We start from the raw sequence: 16988 nt of genomic DNA on the forward strand, positions 1-16988 counted from the left end.
TTTTTTGCCCTTGAACCTAGCAGTATAAACTATAGACATGTTGGTAAGTAACACTTTCTTAGTTATATGTTGGATATGTAGAAGATTGATCTACTAACACTTTTTAGATTAAACCAATCAATGATATAAGAAACCCTCGTCATATTCTTGACGACGATACTGATGACACCACACCTCATCCAATTCCAACCGTATCAATTGATCTTCAGACAAGTTCTATTGGAAATATTGTGGTTATTCCTAAAACTATAAGTATTTTGCAAGATGAATTGAGTAGCCTTACTCAGGTTGGTACAGTCAAGATTGAATACCCTGAATTGGTGCAGACAACTAGTGAAGAATCGCAGCTTGACTATGATGAAGATGAACAATTGTATTCTGCTATACGTCAACGAGAATTAGATACAAAATACCCTACTGCACAAATTCCAATATATTCAATTAGCAATGGTAATGTTGTATTAACTGTTCCTCATTTTTACAATACCATAGCATATAATGTCTTGGCAAGACAATTGGTCAAGGTGGGAAATCCTAAGCAATGGATTCTTTTATCACCTTGCAGTATGAATAATAATCAAACGATTGCCATTTTGGAATCAAATCCACTACTTGAAGTGATCCCTGTATTGACACCTCCTCATACAGTGACAGGGATTTCTGCAGCTATTATTTCCCAATTGCCACCTTCAGCAAAATTAATTCCACTTGTACTTAATTCCGAGGGACAACCCGGTTTTGAAAAATCAGACAACGATGCAATTATTGATATTTGTGTTATTCTTGGAGAAGTTTTACAAATTGAGGATAAGGAAGATTACCTTAAAAGAGTAAGCTCAAAAGTTAGAAAATTTAATGGGTATTCCAATTTGGGAATGTATATTTAATCCTAACTACGGGAATTTCTCATGGATAAGAAACAATTCCACAATACTGAAACCGATGAACTAAATGGAACTTGAAAATTTCTAGGAACAATTAAAAAATTAAAGAATTGAACTGGGAACCAAACTGAATAATTAATAATTAAAGTTTTTAAATAAATTCTTGACAACTTTTGCTTTGTTTGCTCCCAATTACCACTTTCAAGTACTATTGTACCATAGGTAAAGAAGCAAAATAATGAGATTGGTGAAAAGCAAAGTTGATCAGTTAATACTTTCCGTAAAACTTCAATAAATTTAGGATCTTTGGAATATATTTGTAAGAACTTATACCACCAGCATTGTACAAAAGCCATCATAAACCCCCAACACATGAATCCTGCTAATCTGTTAAATTGAAAATATGTTAATTGAGTTGGAGGTGATAAGGCTGATGTGAATCCCTCATCAATCGTAGAATTCTCCACAATTGATTCGTTATCTTGACGTAAATAATTTATAAACCGGTCCAATCCTTCTTCGTCTATGCTGGAAATGCTTGCGACATCATCTCCCTGTTCTTCTTCTTCATCTCTATATTCCAGTCTATCCTCTGTGGTCAATGCAATGTCATTCGAATTAAATGACATACCACTGTGACCTGGTTCATTAAATCTAAAATCCATCCGAGGTTGATCTCTTCGAAAACATAATATAGATTGGGCCATGGTTTCAGATATTCCAAATAGCACTAAATTAGTAACTATAATTGTAATTAATGAGCTCTTCATGTATAACCCGGTATATTTTGTGGTTAATTTGAATAGAAACGATCCCAATATCCCGATGATGATAAAGTTTAGCACTGGCACATTGTGGCATCGAACACTATTTATCAATCTTATGAACGGATGTCTCGGTGGTTGTGGGTTTGCATAGTCATCTGTGGCACCTTCCCTATCTTCAAGACTCAAGGGCATTATCTGTGGTATAACTTATACATGTGTATGATAAGCATTAAATTTTAAGGTAAAGCTTTTTTGAAGGCAACATGAAGTAGAAACACGTGCGCTACCATATTTCATGTTATATATGGAACAACAAATAGTCACTAAATTTGGACTGGAATTGCTCTAACAAAAAACATGAAAACATGGTAAGGGAGTAAATGATTATTTGTTTTTAATCCATTCTTTATATGTTTTCATTGTAGCCATGATTAAGTAGATTTCCTACGAAAAATCTCATAAATGGAAACCAGGTATCCCAATTGAGGAAATAGAGATAATTATTCCAACTTTCCCAACATACCAATAATTCATTGTTTAATTGTATCCCAGCCAAATCTTACATATTTCACCAATGATATAGACTCTGGTATATGAATAATACAACTGGATCTGGTTGAAACTGTATATTGGTATTCACACTACTTTTTTCCAAGGAGAAAAAAAAAGAGACTTCCAATCACAATTTGAGAATATTTGCTGAGAAAGAAAAATTGCATCAAAAACTATAGCGAGGTAGACCTAAACATAAACTTACGAAGATGTCATATACCCCAGCTAATGAACCGGTGAGAAATGCACCAGCAGTGGGAGATTATGAGTTAATTGATGTTGACCCTTACTTCACTAGAGTTATTTCCTACTTTAGACCATCCGATTATGGAGCTTGGGGTATTTCCACCGCTTCATTCCCATTGGCACTTTATATTTGGGAAAGATTAGAACCAGCTGCTGGACCATACAAACAACCAGCTAAAATTCCAGGTGGAACCTTGAGAGCTGCTACTCTTTTGGGTTTCTTTGGTGGGTTTTATTTAGCTTACATAAGATCATCAAAAAGATTCTTGGGTTGGTCTGAAAATGAACGAGAAGTTAAGAAAGACAGATATGAAATAAAGAAGTTGTTATCTCAAGGTAAATTACCTTACCATGAAGATGAATCTTCTTTGGATGACAGATTAAAGGATGTTGCTAATAGAAACTCCCAATACTCCCATCTTGGTCTTGCTCTATTACCATGGTTCAATCTTGCTTATCATCCATACCATGGAGTTGATCTCAACAAATATTACGTCAATAGACCTGGTGAAGAAGAATGGAATTTACAATTGAAGCCTCTTGATGAAATAAAGGCAAAGTACGCCAAAAACAACTAGGTATACAAATAAAAGAAAAAAAAACAACAATTGTCGTTAAAGTCTGTATGTATTTATTATGATATTGTTATTGGGGTAAATTTGTTTCATCGCTGCTAAATATAACATCGTTTTTGCATTTGATATTAAAACTGTAGTTGAGAAAATGTCGTTCTCCAATCTCTTTTTAAGTATGTCTCGTCTTTTCCGTTTTGGCTTTGTCGCGCGCCTCTATATAAAAAAAAAAATGGAAAAAAAATGTAAACAAACCCAAACATTGTGGTAAAAGTAACTTTCAACTAACCGCTATGGCTGAAGAAGAACAGGATTATTCCGCTATTCCCTTAGATGAGAGATTAGTCCATAAAGTATGGAAGGCCAGACTTCATGCTTATACCGAAATAGTTGGTACTTATGAAACATCACGTAATGAACAAGATCCATGTTTTAATGTTAGTTCTGACCTTTTTAAAAAGGCTATTATGGATGCAAATGTTGTTGCTCAAGAACAAGGTTACAATGCTTTGGTTAAGTATTTGACTTTTGGAGGAACTCCTGCTAACTTCAATAGGATCAAAAGTGGGCTCATAGGTCCAATTTGTGAAAAGGGGTTGAACTCGTCCAGGAAAAACACCAAAGAATATGCTCAAGAAGTGTTATTACTAATGATTGAAATAACTGACCAACCAGACACTATAATTGAAGAAATAATTCCTTATTTTGGTAATAGACTACCCAAGACTGTTGCCGGATGTGTTAGTGCTTTAGCGGCAATATACGAGAATTTTGGTTGCCAAATTGTGCTGCCAAAACCAGTGATTCCTTGTTTAGTAAAATTGTTTGCTCACAGTGATAAGAATGTGAGAGCAGAAACTATGAAGCTAACTGTTGAATTATATAAATGGATGCGTGATGCCTTATCAGCAACTTTATTACCTTCATTAAAGCCTGTTCAACAAAAGGACTTAACTGCCGCTTTTGAAGCAGTTAGTGGTGTTGCTCCAGAACAGAAAAGATTAACCAGGTCTCAGAAACAACAACTCGAAAGAGAAAACGAGCAACAAGCTATAGGTGACGATCAAGATGTTGACATGGAAGAAAATAATCAACCTGTTGATCCGCTTGCGTTTATTGATCCAGTTGAAGTGTTGTCAAAATTTCCTGCTAATTTTGAAGCTAGAATTTCTTCTTCAGCATGGAAAGAAAGAGTCGAAGTATTAGATGAGATTGTTCCAATCTTGCAGAGAGTAGTGAAACTCGTGCCTGATGATGATTATACTGCAGTTATGAGATTATTTGCCAAATGTATTTTGAAGGATGCAAATATTCAAGTGGTTCAGTTATCTGCTAATTGTACTGAAATGATTGCTAAGGGTCTTGGTTCAAACTTTCAAAAATATCAATCTTTAGTTTTGAGCCCCCTTATCGAAAGATCGAAGGAAAAGAAACCATCGGTAGCACAAGCTCTTGATAATGCTTTGGATGCTATATTCATGGTTTCAGGAGGGGATGTAGGTTCTATTCTTGAAGCAGCTATAAATGGTATGAAATTAAAAACTCCCCAAAATAAGATTTCCGCTGCTAATTTTGTGAAGAGATGTTTGTCAAGTACTACTGTTGCACCTATTTCATCTGAAATTGATGCCATTATGGAAATTGGTATTAAATTGCTATCTGAGTCGCAAGCTCCAATTAGACAAGCTGCTACTGAAATGATTGGTACTTTAATGAAGATCACAGGAGAACGAGAATTGAATCTGTTTCTTACAAAAGTTGAAGAACATAGAAAAGCACAAATTATAGCATATTTTGAAACTGCTGAGGTTAAATGCAAATTGAAATCGGCTCCTGCCCCTGCAGTACAAACATCTTCAACGACACAACGTTCTAATGGTGGTTTCCCCAAAAAAACTTTACAAGCAAGTAATGGCATTGGTGCTGCCACCAAACTCGGAGCTAGAACCAGTCTTCCTCATTCATCAATTCCCGCAAAGAGAATGGCTACTTCTCCAGCTAAACGTTCTGAAGAGGTGAAAGCAAGTAATTTTGGTCGTGGTCTTACTTCCCGTCCTATAACTAATTCTAATGTTCGATCTAGGGCACCAGGTGGTGGAATTGCTGCTGGTGCTTCTGTTTCTGCGTCCACTGATGATCTGCGTTATCAAAATGAAATAGCTGAGTTGAAAAATCAAATTAAAGATTATCAACATCAACAACTGCAGCAGGAGAGCCGTATAAAATCTTTACAGACTGAAAATTCCCGCTTACAACAAGATTTGCAGAATGTAGTCTTGCAATTAGAAAATGAAAAACGAAATATTGAAATTGCCAGTAGTGTTAATGAAACCAATATTAATAAAGTTCGTTCTGAGTTGAAGAAATCACATGATAGAATAATACAATTGGAAAGGCAACTTGATCTAGAAAGAATCCAACTGACAAAACATCAGCCATATTTATCCGAAAGTACCAGATCCCCACTTCGTCCATCAACGATAATAGAGTCGAATGAGTTGAGTGCAGGGGTTAAAAGGTTATCCATTGAAGGAGACATTGCTATGAGAGGGTCCATGTCACCATCATTTCAATATAGTGGTAGCACTAGTTCATATAGTCCAATTACACCTGCTAACTTGCCGTCTCATGATACAAGAAATATAGAAGATGATTGGAAGAGGGCTGCTGAAGTGACTTCCCAGTTAAGAGCTAGAATTGAGAAAATGAAAGCAAGATCTCGTAATTCTACCATGAATTCAACTTAGTGAAATAATTTATACCCTATATATAGCTACTAAATTGAAAATTCTTTACTCTTTTGGTAAATCTGTGTAACTATGTTTTTATATTATGATTTTCATTGTATATGTACATATATGTAGATCACGTGATTGATGTTTCCCGGTTTCGGACAGTGAAAAAAAAATGTTGGTAGAACTTTTAACAGATTTGTAGAACTCAAATGGAACAGTGCAGATACATAACTACATTTAAATCAAGATGTCTTCTACCAAATTAAGAATTCTTGTTCCTGTAAAGAGAGTAATTGACTTTGCCATTAAGCCAAGAATCAATAAGGCACAAACTGGAGTAGAGACCAAGGGTGTCAAGTTCAGTATAAATCCATTTTGTGATATTGCTTTGGAAGAATCTGTTCGAATCAAAGAAAACAGCAAAGATTTAGTTGAAAAGATCCACGCTGTTTCAATTGGTCCTTCTAAGGCTAAGGATGTTTTGCGAACTGCATTGGCTAAAGGTGCTGACACTAGTACATTAGTTGATGTTGGTGAACAAGAAGTTGAACCATTGCAAGTTGCAAAGATGTTGAAAAAATTGGTTGAAAGAGAAAATTCTAATTTGGTTATCTTGGGTAAACAAGCTATTGATGATGACTCTAACCAAACTGGTCAAATTTTGGCTGGGTTATTAAAATGGCCCCAGGCTACCAATGCTTTCAAAGTTGAACTTGATGGAGAATCTGTAGCTGTTACTCGTGAAGTTGATGAAGGGGTTGAAACAGTCAAGGCCAAGCTCCCATTGATTATAACTACTGATTTAAGATTGAATGAACCAAGATACGCCTCATTACAAAATATCATGAAGGCTAAGAAGAAACCTTTGGAAACTTTGAAGGCTGCCGATTTAGGAATTGAAATTGAAAACAGATTAGAAACATTAAAGGTTGAAGAACCACCAGCAAGAAGTGCTGGTGTTAAAGTGGAAACTGTTGACGAATTGATTTCAAAACTTAAAGAATTAAAAGCTATCTAAGTGTATAGGCTTTTTATTTTTTTGTAAATATGAGAATTTTTATTTTTTTACTCCACTTTTAATTAACAATCAACAATCAACAACTAGCACCATCATGACCTCTCTTGACCTTTCAATTGGATTTATTTCTAAAGAAATTGATTCGTGTGACTTTCTGAATGTTAATAAGCCAATAGTAGTTGGTATCAGTGGACCTCAAGGATCGGGAAAGTCATACCTAGCTAATCACTTGACAGCTGCCTTGCAGAAATCATACCCTCATTTGAACATTATTCACTTCCTGATGGATGATTTATACCTAACCAAGAAAGATCAAGATGAAGTCACAAAAGCGTCAATTGAATCAGAAAACAAACTATTGCAAGGCAGAGGTTTACCTGGAACTCATGATTTACCATTAGCACTACAAATTTTTCATGCCTTAATTAACAATTATTCTGTATCACCTTGGAAGTCAGTTGAAATTCCATTCTATGATAAAACTGCTTATCATGGACTTGGAGATAGAGCAGATAAATCTCAATGGCAAATAATTGATACACCAGCTGATGTGATTATATTTGAAGGGTGGTTTAACGGATTTGTCCCTCTCGGTCGAGAACAAGTTGACGCTACTTATTTTACTTCGGAAGTTGGTGGTGTCTTACAAAAGTCACGTTATTACCATATTCAGGAAATCAATGATAACTTGCAACCCTATACTAAATTATGGTCGTTTTTTGACAAATTTATTGTATTGTGTACTAATTCTATTGACAACGTTTATACTTGGCGTTTGCAACAAGAAAAAGAATTGATTAAACAAAAAGGTTCAGGAATGACTGATGAACAAGTTGAAAAGTTTGTTGACAGATATATGCCGATGTATATTTTATACTATGAGCATTTATGCTCTAATGGATTGGACCATTGTTCCAATTTGAAGATTTCTATAGACTTAAATAGAAACGTTGTAGAGACACGCCAGTGCTAGTTTGTTTACAACCAAAAATATCAATGAAAAAAAAAAAATGTCTTCCTTAACTTTCTTAATTTGTGCAACCAAGAAATGACAAAGGACGAGCTTTCAGCGCGTATGTATTCAAATTCATCACTGTTGTATCCTTCAATGACAAAACTAACATTCTTTAATAGAGGAAATTGCCCTTTATGACCGTCAAATTCGACTTTGGGGAATGGCAACCCAATTGCGTTTACGATCTTCAAAAATTCTAATTATAAACTTAGGAGCTGTGGGAACCGAAATAGTCAAGAATTTAGTATTGGGTGGATTAAACACTATTGAAATATTGGATGATTCAGTGGTAAAACCAGAAGACTTTGCTGGACAATTTTTCCTTCCTAATGATGACCTGGTAGTTGGTCAAACAAAATTGCCACTTGTTGTGGATAGAATTAGAGAATTGAATAATAGAGTAAATCTTTCAATCAATACAGAATCATTGGATTCTCTTATAGCGAATAAGCAATACGTTAAAGCTTTTGATTTAGTGATTGCTACGGAATTAGATAAACAAATGATATTGAAACTTAATGATATTACACGAGAATTAAACATTCCACTTTATGTTTCAGGAATGCATGGAATGTTTGGCTATATTTTAACAGATCTCATAGAACATACTTCTGTTTCAGTAAAGGAGGCAGGAAATCAACCAAGAGTAGTTGGAACTGAACTTTCGAGAAACAAAACAATAACTAATGTTGAATCCAAGGAGAAATCCAATGATGAAATAGTAACTATCAGAGATGTATTCTCTCCACTTAAAGAAATTTTCAAATCTCAGGAACTTCCTAAACAATTAAACAAGAGGCAATTGAAGAGATTATCAGGAGTTGTGCCTTTGATATTTGCCTTATTTGATATTACTAGACCTAATGATCCCGATACTGTGATTGATGTCGAGGTCTTGAGAGTGAAAGCAATTGAAATTTGTAACTTGCTCAATATTCCTGCTGAAACAGTTACTCCTGACTATCTAGACGTATTCAGCAGACAAGCATTTGCCGAGTTTGCTCCGGTGGCAGCAGTTATTGGTGGTGCTCTTGCTCAAGATATCATTCAATTTTTGAGTAAAAAGGAGAGTCCAATAAATAATGTATTAATATTAGATGCTGTTAATTCAGAAATGCCTATTTATCTGTTATAAATGCATATAAATATATATATATGAATTCATTTGATAGGTGTTGAACCTCTACCCTTGCGTTTCTTCAAGTGAGAGGTATCCTTGAGAAATTTAAATGCATTATTTAATTTGAATTTCAAAGATTCATTCTGAAGCCTCTCTTCTTTAATTTGATTAATTAAATCTTTCTTCTTTGCATGGAAATTTTCCATTTCGTGTTCCTCAGCTTCAAGTAATTCAGAATACTTTCTCTTTGAATCCTGAATTTTGGTCTTTTGATTCTCTATTTCTGTTTCGGAGTTCTTGATTGATTCTAGACATTGTTGATATTCATTTGATATAAAATTCTTTTCTTCATTCTTGGACTGAATCTTAGCTATAAGAGTTTTGACTTTGGTTTGTAAATCCCAAATTTCAAGTTGATTTTGAATGTATTGTCGAGTTTGCTCATTATCTATCTTATTATCAGTAATGAAATTGGATATCTTTTCATCAGCTACTCTAATTTCATCTTTGACACTTTCCGCTTGTTCGGCTTTCTTGATTGTCCATTTACTGGCACTATTAATTCTAGATTGGGCATGATCAACATCGTTAAAAATTTTGGAAACAGTAATTCTCATTTCCCGTTCTCGACGTCCAATTTTCCGTTCTTGGTTTTCTTCCTCGTTATATTTCTCATAGCTTTGAACTTCTTCTTCTGCTCTATCTAGTGATAAAAACGCTTCGTTCATTTGAAGGATCAATTTGTGTGTGAGAATACTAGTATTGGTAGCACTTGCATGTTCTTCTCCAGTACCAGCGTATATTCCCGACAATTGTGTGAATGAATTCTTTAAAGGATTAGTAATATAAGCTGATTCTAATCTTCGTGTTTCATAAAAACTAGGTCTCGAACCAGTCCTTGGCTTTTCGGGATCCTCATTTATAAACTCGGTAGAATCATAGGGAGTATAATGAAAATGAACTTCGGTCAAAAGTGATCTCTCAACATCTATAGCATTGAATTTAGGGATTCTTGGTAATGCTGGTAATGGCCAAGCGGGAAAATCTGCAATCCTAGCACTGGATTTGAAAACATCATCAAAAAACTTATGAGAAAGATATGTAAGTTTTTGGTTATATATGGGAAAAACATCCGGTTGTAACGTTCCTATATGATCTCGAAGACATACAATTGATGATATTAATTTGTAAATATAATCATCATCACCGGCATTGTTTTTGTAATACAATTTACAATGCTCAATTGTTTTCATTGGAACCAACCTTACAATAATACATTCACCACGGCGGTTTTGAGTTCTTATTTGTTGGAAAAACTCACTATCAGTGTCAACGTATCCATCAAACACAATCAATGCGTCAAATTTGACGAGGCCAAGTCTATCTTGGTCTCGTTGTATCTTACCATCGCCTGGCAATAAATGTATTGTAGTTGGTGAACCAGACATATCCATTGGTGTACCGCTATTTCTGCTTGCCTTTTTCGATTCTCGTTGTACGTTATTACCCACATATCTTTTCACAATCTTATTCCCATTACACCCTAACAAAAGTGCTTCCACTAAATCGAAAAATTTCCCATTGTTGTTCATAACAATACCAATATGTTTTGGTCTCTGTTTTGTGTTCAGTATTATCACATTCATTAAATCTCGAAGAACATTGAACTTCCCACTAGTTTCAGCAAGTTTATTGGGCATTTCTTTCATGGAAAGGTTCTTGGGCATGTAGTGGTTAATCAATAAATATGGGTGAGTACAAACCAACATACAATTCTCAATACAGATCTCTAAAGATTTTACAATGAGATCTCGTGTGTCGTTCGCTTCACAATATTTCAAGATATCAGGATAATGTAACGATACAATCTGGTCGGTTAATTCCTTTTGAAACTCATACATTGGTGTTGGTAACTCATAATCTCCACTATAGTTTATTTCACCTAAATCCAAGTCTATAATGGATGGCTCGGGAGTACCATCTAATATTTTAAGCAAATTCATCGTGCCTTAATATTCTCCTTCTAATATATTCACTGAAATTGTTGTTTGCAACTTTGCAGCAGGAAAAGACAAAGGTGGTTTAGTCGAATGAAATTATACTTTTGCTTTTGGAATACACTCCGCGCGCAGCACCCCAAAGAAAATAAGGAAAAAAAAACGTCGCTAGTTAAATTACTTTTTCTATCAAAATCTTTATTTTTACAGGTTATATTACAGTTGGTAGCTCTGCCACATCTTGATTGACCGATCCCATCCACTACTTATTATTTGAGAACCGTCCCCATTAATATCACAACTCATGACTTTTTCGGTATGTCCTTGGAGAGTTCTCACTTTAATCCAGTTGTCTGATGACCAAATATTAACATTTCCATCGTATGAAGAAGTTACCAAGAATGTACCATTGGAAATTGACTCAGACTCATTAGCTAGTATTTCGTTTCGTTTGTTAAAGAATCGTACTTCACTAACAATCTTTTTATGGGATGGTATTGTGAATATTTCATCATCTCGTCTATCTAGTTTACGAAGATCCCATATTTTCACTGAGCAATCCCCACTTGCTGTCGCCAAATGATACCCATTTGGTGACCAATCTGTACTATATATTCCTTGCATATGTTTTTGTAGCCTGACTATCAGACGGCCAGAACGTAAATCCCAAATATGACATATCCCGTCAAGACCTCCTGATGCAAATAAACTGCCATCTGGATGCATACTTCCACAGAATACTTCTTTTGAATGACCCTCTTGTTCTAGTAAACACTTGCACATTTCAAGATCCCATAATTTCCAAGTTTGGTCGAAGGATGTGGATATAGCATATTTTGATATAATTGGATGAAACAAAGTTTTCGTTATTCTAGCAGAATGGGCATCTTTGATGGTAGCTTTTGGTTTTATCTTGTCTTGAGTATCGGTTATATTCCACAAGTTTATCGTACCCTCGTTAGCTCCTGAAATAAGATAATTTTCATTAGATGTAAAACTCCAATCTAATCCACCCACTTTCTCTAGATGCAGTCCCAGTACAACTTGGCCCCTGGTAGATAAATCTAAAGAGTTTAAAATACTAATAGAACCATCCCATGACCCACAAGCAATTAAGTCGCTGGTTTTGGAAAATCTTACTATAGATATTGCCCTTGTATTTCCTGGTATCAATTGTGACCCATACAACTCGTAAGTGGCCAATTTGGAGTTAGTAGAACGTCTATGCTTTAAAATTTTGATGAAATCTGAATCTTTTGCTTTCTGCCTCAAACTATCTACTCTTTGGGAAGCTTTTACAAGGGATTGGTTTAAGATTTCAGTTCTGGTATCATAGAGTTCTTGAATACCTGGAGTGTAAAACACATCATCCTCTTCTTCTTCCTCTTCATCGATCAGACTCCCTTCGCTTTCCTCTATTATATTTAAATTTTCCTCATCTTCATCAATCATGAATTCATCTGGAAAACTTGTATGTGATTTTGTATCATTGATTATGGGAATTTCGCTTAACTCCATCTGGGGACTAAAAGTTTGTGTATTTATCTGGCAACCAAATGAGTTTCTTATTATCTTTTTTCAGATCTATTTTTTTTTTTTTGGTTCAGCTAAAACAATGGATGTAAGAACTTACAAGCTCATATCCATTTTATGGTCGAAGTAAATGGAAAATTTCCTCTTTGAACACCTTCGGAACAGGAGAATAATCAATGATCTCTAATCCTTGGTTTATACATTTATCAACATTTGTGATAGAGAAATCAAGTACAGTAATTTCAACAATTGCAATCATTTTAGGTGTAATAGTTAGATGCTTCTTTGGCATAATATAGCCATATAAAAAAGGAATAACGGTTTGATACATATGACTCTTACTCGTGTTAATGAGGATTAGCAGATATTACTTGATTGTCAATCAATGTTATTTTTTTTTTTAGCAAAAATTTGGCCATAATGAAAATGTTACAAGTTGTCTTCATCTATATCAGATCTGATCCCCTGATTCAACCTCCCTCTCTATCTTTGTAATGAATTAGTTATCCTTAAGAACTTACAATAGATATTTAATCTCCAAAAAAATATATGTGCAACAAAAAATAACAGCCCGACGCGGGGGTCGAACCCGCAACCTTTTGATACCTCTTAAGTTGAGAAAATCTCATTCTTAAAAGTCAAACGCTCTAGCCATTGAGCTAGCCAGGCCCTTTTTGTTTTCGAGTGTTAGAGTATGATCTCTTAAATCTAGCACATGATCCTTGAGATTCTGTGTAATGATAAAGATGGTGTTGTGAGATAGAGAGATAGCACAGGATCCAGGAAGCAACCAATCAAACATGTTCACTAAACTACCCAAGAATAATCCTAAAACCAAGAAAAGATATTATGAAAGGAAAACATTAAAATGTTTCATCAGAGAATAAGCTTTTAATAAATGAGCTGACTTTAATATTATGGTCTGAGGATAAGGATGGTTGAAGTGTCGACACAAAATATAGCCTGGTAGGAAAAGCTAGAGATCAATAGCTTGGAAAAATGAAATATAAATTTTATTGGATTCCTAGATGATTAAATATTAACAGAAACTCAAGAAGTATCGAAAAAGTATCATAAAAGAATCAACCCTTCCTTTTATTCTATCAGTAGACAGATTACAGAATAGATTCCTCCACTCCCCTCACACATAACAATCATATTAGCGCTTTTACTGGCAGTTACTACATTAACATTTATACTCACCTACACCAGTCACCCTTGTAACAGTTGGTATCTGCCGCTTTGGCTATATTGATTCTGAATAAACAACAACTAAGAATGGCCTTTAAGAAACGTTATAATTCCAAAAAGAACTACCAAGGAAACAACAATAACCGGGATTGGTCTAATAACTATAGCCGCCCACTCTCAGCTGTAGAGATACAAAGGAAAAAGAATCAAGAAAGTAGTGACATACTGATTAGATATTCGGAAATATTTGATGGAACTGCAAAAACCCTCAAATGGTTTGAAATAGTGTGTAAGCAGATCGAAATAAAGTGTCTCCGGTATATTTCCCAACACAACTTAAAAATTGAAATTTCCGAATTAAATGTAATTGCTAAATGTCATTTGGTTGACGGAGCTGGCCTTTGGTTAGAGCATTTCTTACGTCCATATTACAAGGAAATGACCGATGAAACAGGTAAAATAATTCCGGAAAAGATTTACATGGATTACAATGAATTTATCAAGGCATTCAGAAACGAATATGAAGATGATCAAGTCAAGTTTGAGCTTAGTTTAGAGGTAGGAACTTACTATCAGAAAAGACAATCGTTGAATGAGTATCGCCAAGGTTTTAGAAATATTTTGAATAGGTACAAACAAGAACAAATCGAAGAACAAGAAAACTACCTTGTCAATAAGTTTAGAAGAAATGCAAATACTGAATATCAACCTATTCTTGTTAGCATTAAAACCTATAAAGACATTGATAACCTTATGGAGGATCCTGAAATTGAAAACAGAGTAAGACGAACTTACAAGAAACCTTTTAATTACAACCAAAGAAACTACCAGAATGGAAACAGAAACAATAATTACAACAATAATTTCAAAAAGAACAACAAAGGTAAACAAAAGTAGTGTCATACTTGTGCAGGAAATAATCATTGGACTTCCGAATGCAGAAAGCAAAATATGAACAAGGAAACAAATTCTATCAACCATTCGAATTCAAAAAAATAGATGAGTCTCGGGATGACTCTAAAATCGTCCTATCATTTTCAAAGATAAGTCTAGAAGAGAACAAGGATTTAAGAGGCTCAAAAGCGGGAAGTGTTAATGGCAAAATTGAAAGTAGAAACAACCAGCTTTACTAGATTCTGCTTGTGAAGCTAACTTTATCCATACAAATTTGGTTCAAGATTTAAAAGTTGAAAAATGTAAACTAGTTGCTATATATGCTGCAAATAATATATTTATGGCTACGGTTATTAACTTTGTCCAAATCAAATGGCTTGATACGGATACTAATGTTAAATTTTATGTGGCTGATATTTCAGATTGTTCAATTGTATTAAGTGCTGAAATTTGGTATTCACCAATTACTATGGGAGATAAATGGGAAACAAAACCATATTAACAAACTGGAGAAGTTTTACCACTAATTGAGGGAACCTCGGCTACTTCCACATCATCTTATGGTATTGAAAAAACTATGTGAAATGCAAGACACAACAATATACTGAAAAATATTATCGACTTCTTTAATCAATTACAGAGAGATTGTTCTAAATTCTTATACAGTAACCTATCAGTGAAACAACCTGAAGAGTTTGCATTTTGTTATTACATTGAATTGAAATCATCTTCAATACTACAAGTGCTCGTCTTTGCTCGAGGAATTATGCATTCTTTTAAATATATTGTCTAATTGGCAAACATACAATATGCTCCTGCTTGAACGATACAATAAGAAGTTCTTAACTTTTTACAACAAGTTAGAGCGGGGAATATACGCTAACTCCAAAATATATCAACGACAACCAGCTTATTCTTTGTTGGTTTCAAAGTTAGTACATGAAATACTATTTTATATTCAATACTCAACAAATGGTGATTGTTGATATTTGTGATACAGGGTATTATTATCAAACATCGACGTTTGTTGATGAATCTTTCTGGTAGGAATTAGTAACTTAATAGTGAACCCATGAACCTTGTTTGTCACATAGATGATAGTTCTAATATAATTGTATACAGGATAAAGTAGCTATATCATGTCACAACTTACTTATTTACTTAGTAGGAAAACGTAATAACATTAATTCATATAAAATAATACGCAAGGACATAATAACGATAAAGAAAGATCATAAGCAATAAATAAATCATATAAACAGCAACAAATATCAAAGAGAAGAACTTCAAACAACCAAAGTTCAACTAGAAAAGTAAAGCTATCAAGTGAAGAACAGTAACTAAAAGCAAAATCAAGTTGGACATGGAAGGGAGTAAAACATTTCCAGAGTCAACTACAGCTACTGGTACCGGGTCCCCAAAGTCATTGTTTGGTTGAATTAAAACCGGAGTTGGATCTTCAATACCAGCATGTGCTTCTCCAGCAGCAGACCTTCCTCCAACACCAGCGCCTGTTCCACCACCTGCTCCTGCTCCACTTCCACCACCTGCTCCACTTCCACCACCTGCTCCACTTCCACCACCTGCTCCACTTCCACCACCTGCTCCAGTGCTACCTCTACCACCAGCTCCCATACCAGTAGTTGCAGGAATTGCTCCTCCTGGACGTGTTCCTGTACCAGTAGGACTTCCACTTCCACGCTGGGCATCTGTTCCAGTACCAGATTTACTTGGACCTCCACCACCTGGTCGAGCTCCTGTTGGAGTACCATTTCCTGTAGATGGCTTTCTGGTTGGACTAGGACTTTTACCATCTGGACCTGTTCTTGTTCCAGTAGTACCAGATCTAGCACCAGATCCAGATCTACTAGGACTTCCACCGCCTGGTCGTGTTCCTGCAGGAGTACTAGTGCCAGGTCCAGATCTACTTGGGCCTCCACCACCTGGTCGAGCTCCTGTTGGAGTACCATCTCCCGTAGCTGGCTTTCTGGTTGTACTAGGACGTCCTGTACTACTTCCACTTGATTTACTAGGACTAGAAAGTATACCTGTAGCACTAGCACCAGATCCAGATCTAATAGGACTTCCACCGCCTGGTCGTGTTCCTGCCGGAGTTCCAGTACCAGTACCAGTACCAGTACCAGATCTACTTGGTCCTCCACCACCTGGTCGAGCTCCTGTTGGAGTACCATCTCCCGTAGCTGGCTTTCTGGTTGTACTAGGACGTCCTGTACTACTTCCACTTGATTTACTAGGACTAGAAAGTATACCTGTAGCACTAGCACCAGATCCAGATCTAATAGGACTTCCACCGCCTGGTCGTGTTCCTGCCGGAGTTCCAGTACCAGTACCAGTACCAGTACCAGATCTACTTGGTCCTCCACCACTTGGTCGAGCTCCTGTAGGGGTACCATCTCCTGTAGATGGCTTTCTCGTTGTACTAGGACCTCCTATACTACTTCCG

At 35.5% G+C, this 16988-nt stretch overlaps 11 protein-coding genes across 11 annotated transcripts; 7 read left to right on the forward strand and 4 right to left on the reverse strand. All coding sequences in view use genetic code 12, as the record gives it.

Annotated features, from left to right (window-relative positions):
* Positions 1-2: 2 nt before the first annotated feature.
* Positions 3-1872, forward strand: SPAPADRAFT_59115 (uncharacterized protein; the record flags this gene model as incomplete). The annotated part of the gene is made up of 2 exons (XM_007373273.1): positions 3-43; positions 108-1872. The coding sequence occupies 2 exons, from the start codon at positions 38-40 to the stop codon at positions 885-887; spliced, it is 786 nt and encodes a 261-aa protein (XP_007373335.1).
* On the reverse strand, positions 890-1843 carry SPAPADRAFT_135217 (uncharacterized protein; the record flags this gene model as incomplete). The annotated part of the gene is made up of 1 exon (XM_007373274.1): positions 890-1843. One exon carries the CDS (start codon positions 1841-1843, stop codon positions 890-892), a length of 954 nt encoding a protein of 317 aa, XP_007373336.1.
* A 197-nt stretch (positions 1873-2069) lies between the features above and the next one.
* Positions 2070-3148, forward strand: NUO1 (Nuo1p; the record flags this gene model as incomplete). Its single annotated transcript, XM_007373275.1, has 1 exon — positions 2070-3148. One exon carries the CDS (start codon positions 2413-2415, stop codon positions 3025-3027), a length of 615 nt encoding a protein of 204 aa, XP_007373337.1.
* A 166-nt stretch (positions 3149-3314) lies between these two features.
* On the forward strand, positions 3315-5768 carry SPAPADRAFT_135304 (uncharacterized protein; the record flags this gene model as incomplete). Its single annotated transcript, XM_007373276.1, has 1 exon — positions 3315-5768. One exon carries the CDS (start codon positions 3315-3317, stop codon positions 5766-5768), a length of 2454 nt encoding a protein of 817 aa, XP_007373338.1.
* Positions 5769-5975: 207 nt separating this feature from the next.
* On the forward strand, positions 5976-7772 carry SPAPADRAFT_59119 (uncharacterized protein; the record flags this gene model as incomplete). Its single annotated transcript, XM_007373277.1, has 1 exon — positions 5976-7772. One exon carries the CDS (start codon positions 6004-6006, stop codon positions 6772-6774), a length of 771 nt encoding a protein of 256 aa, XP_007373339.1.
* Positions 6869-7747, forward strand: SPAPADRAFT_134377 (putative ATP-dependent kinase; the record flags this gene model as incomplete). Its single annotated transcript, XM_007373278.1, has 1 exon — positions 6869-7747. The coding sequence occupies one exon, from the start codon at positions 6869-6871 to the stop codon at positions 7745-7747; it is 879 nt and encodes a 292-aa protein (XP_007373340.1).
* A 34-nt stretch (positions 7773-7806) lies between the features above and the next one.
* On the forward strand, positions 7807-9761 carry SPAPADRAFT_59120 (E1 ubiquitin-activating protein; the record flags this gene model as incomplete). The annotated part of the gene is made up of 2 exons (XM_007373279.1): positions 7807-7847; positions 7909-9761. 2 exons carry the CDS (start codon positions 7823-7825, stop codon positions 8922-8924), a joined length of 1041 nt encoding a protein of 346 aa, XP_007373341.1.
* Positions 7864-10912, reverse strand: SPAPADRAFT_70038 (uncharacterized protein; the record flags this gene model as incomplete). The annotated part of the gene is made up of 1 exon (XM_007373280.1): positions 7864-10912. One exon carries the CDS (start codon positions 10910-10912, stop codon positions 8951-8953), a length of 1962 nt encoding a protein of 653 aa, XP_007373342.1.
* A 182-nt stretch (positions 10913-11094) lies between these two features.
* On the reverse strand, positions 11095-12553 carry SPAPADRAFT_64988 (U4/U6-U5 snRNP complex subunit; the record flags this gene model as incomplete). Its single annotated transcript, XM_007373281.1, has 2 exons — positions 11095-12431; positions 12540-12553. The coding sequence occupies 2 exons, from the start codon at positions 12551-12553 to the stop codon at positions 11123-11125; spliced, it is 1323 nt and encodes a 440-aa protein (XP_007373343.1).
* A 1056-nt stretch (positions 12554-13609) lies between these two features.
* Positions 13610-14527, forward strand: SPAPADRAFT_64989 (uncharacterized protein; the record flags this gene model as incomplete). Its single annotated transcript, XM_007373282.1, has 1 exon — positions 13610-14527. One exon carries the CDS (start codon positions 13718-13720, stop codon positions 14525-14527), a length of 810 nt encoding a protein of 269 aa, XP_007373344.1.
* Positions 14528-15829: 1302 nt separating this feature from the next.
* On the reverse strand, positions 15830-16045 carry SPAPADRAFT_59123 (uncharacterized protein; the record flags this gene model as incomplete). Its single annotated transcript, XM_007373283.1, has 1 exon — positions 15830-16045. A coding segment is annotated over one exon (216 nt), but the record flags the coding sequence as incomplete, so codon positions are not given.
* Between the last annotated feature and the right edge of the window lie 943 nt (positions 16046-16988).

The sequence above is a fragment of the Spathaspora passalidarum genome (genome assembly GCF_000223485.1).
Source record: "Spathaspora passalidarum NRRL Y-27907 unplaced genomic scaffold SPAPAscaffold_2, whole genome shotgun sequence".
NCBI classification, from domain to species: Eukaryota; Fungi; Ascomycota; class Pichiomycetes; order Serinales; family Debaryomycetaceae; genus Spathaspora; species Spathaspora passalidarum.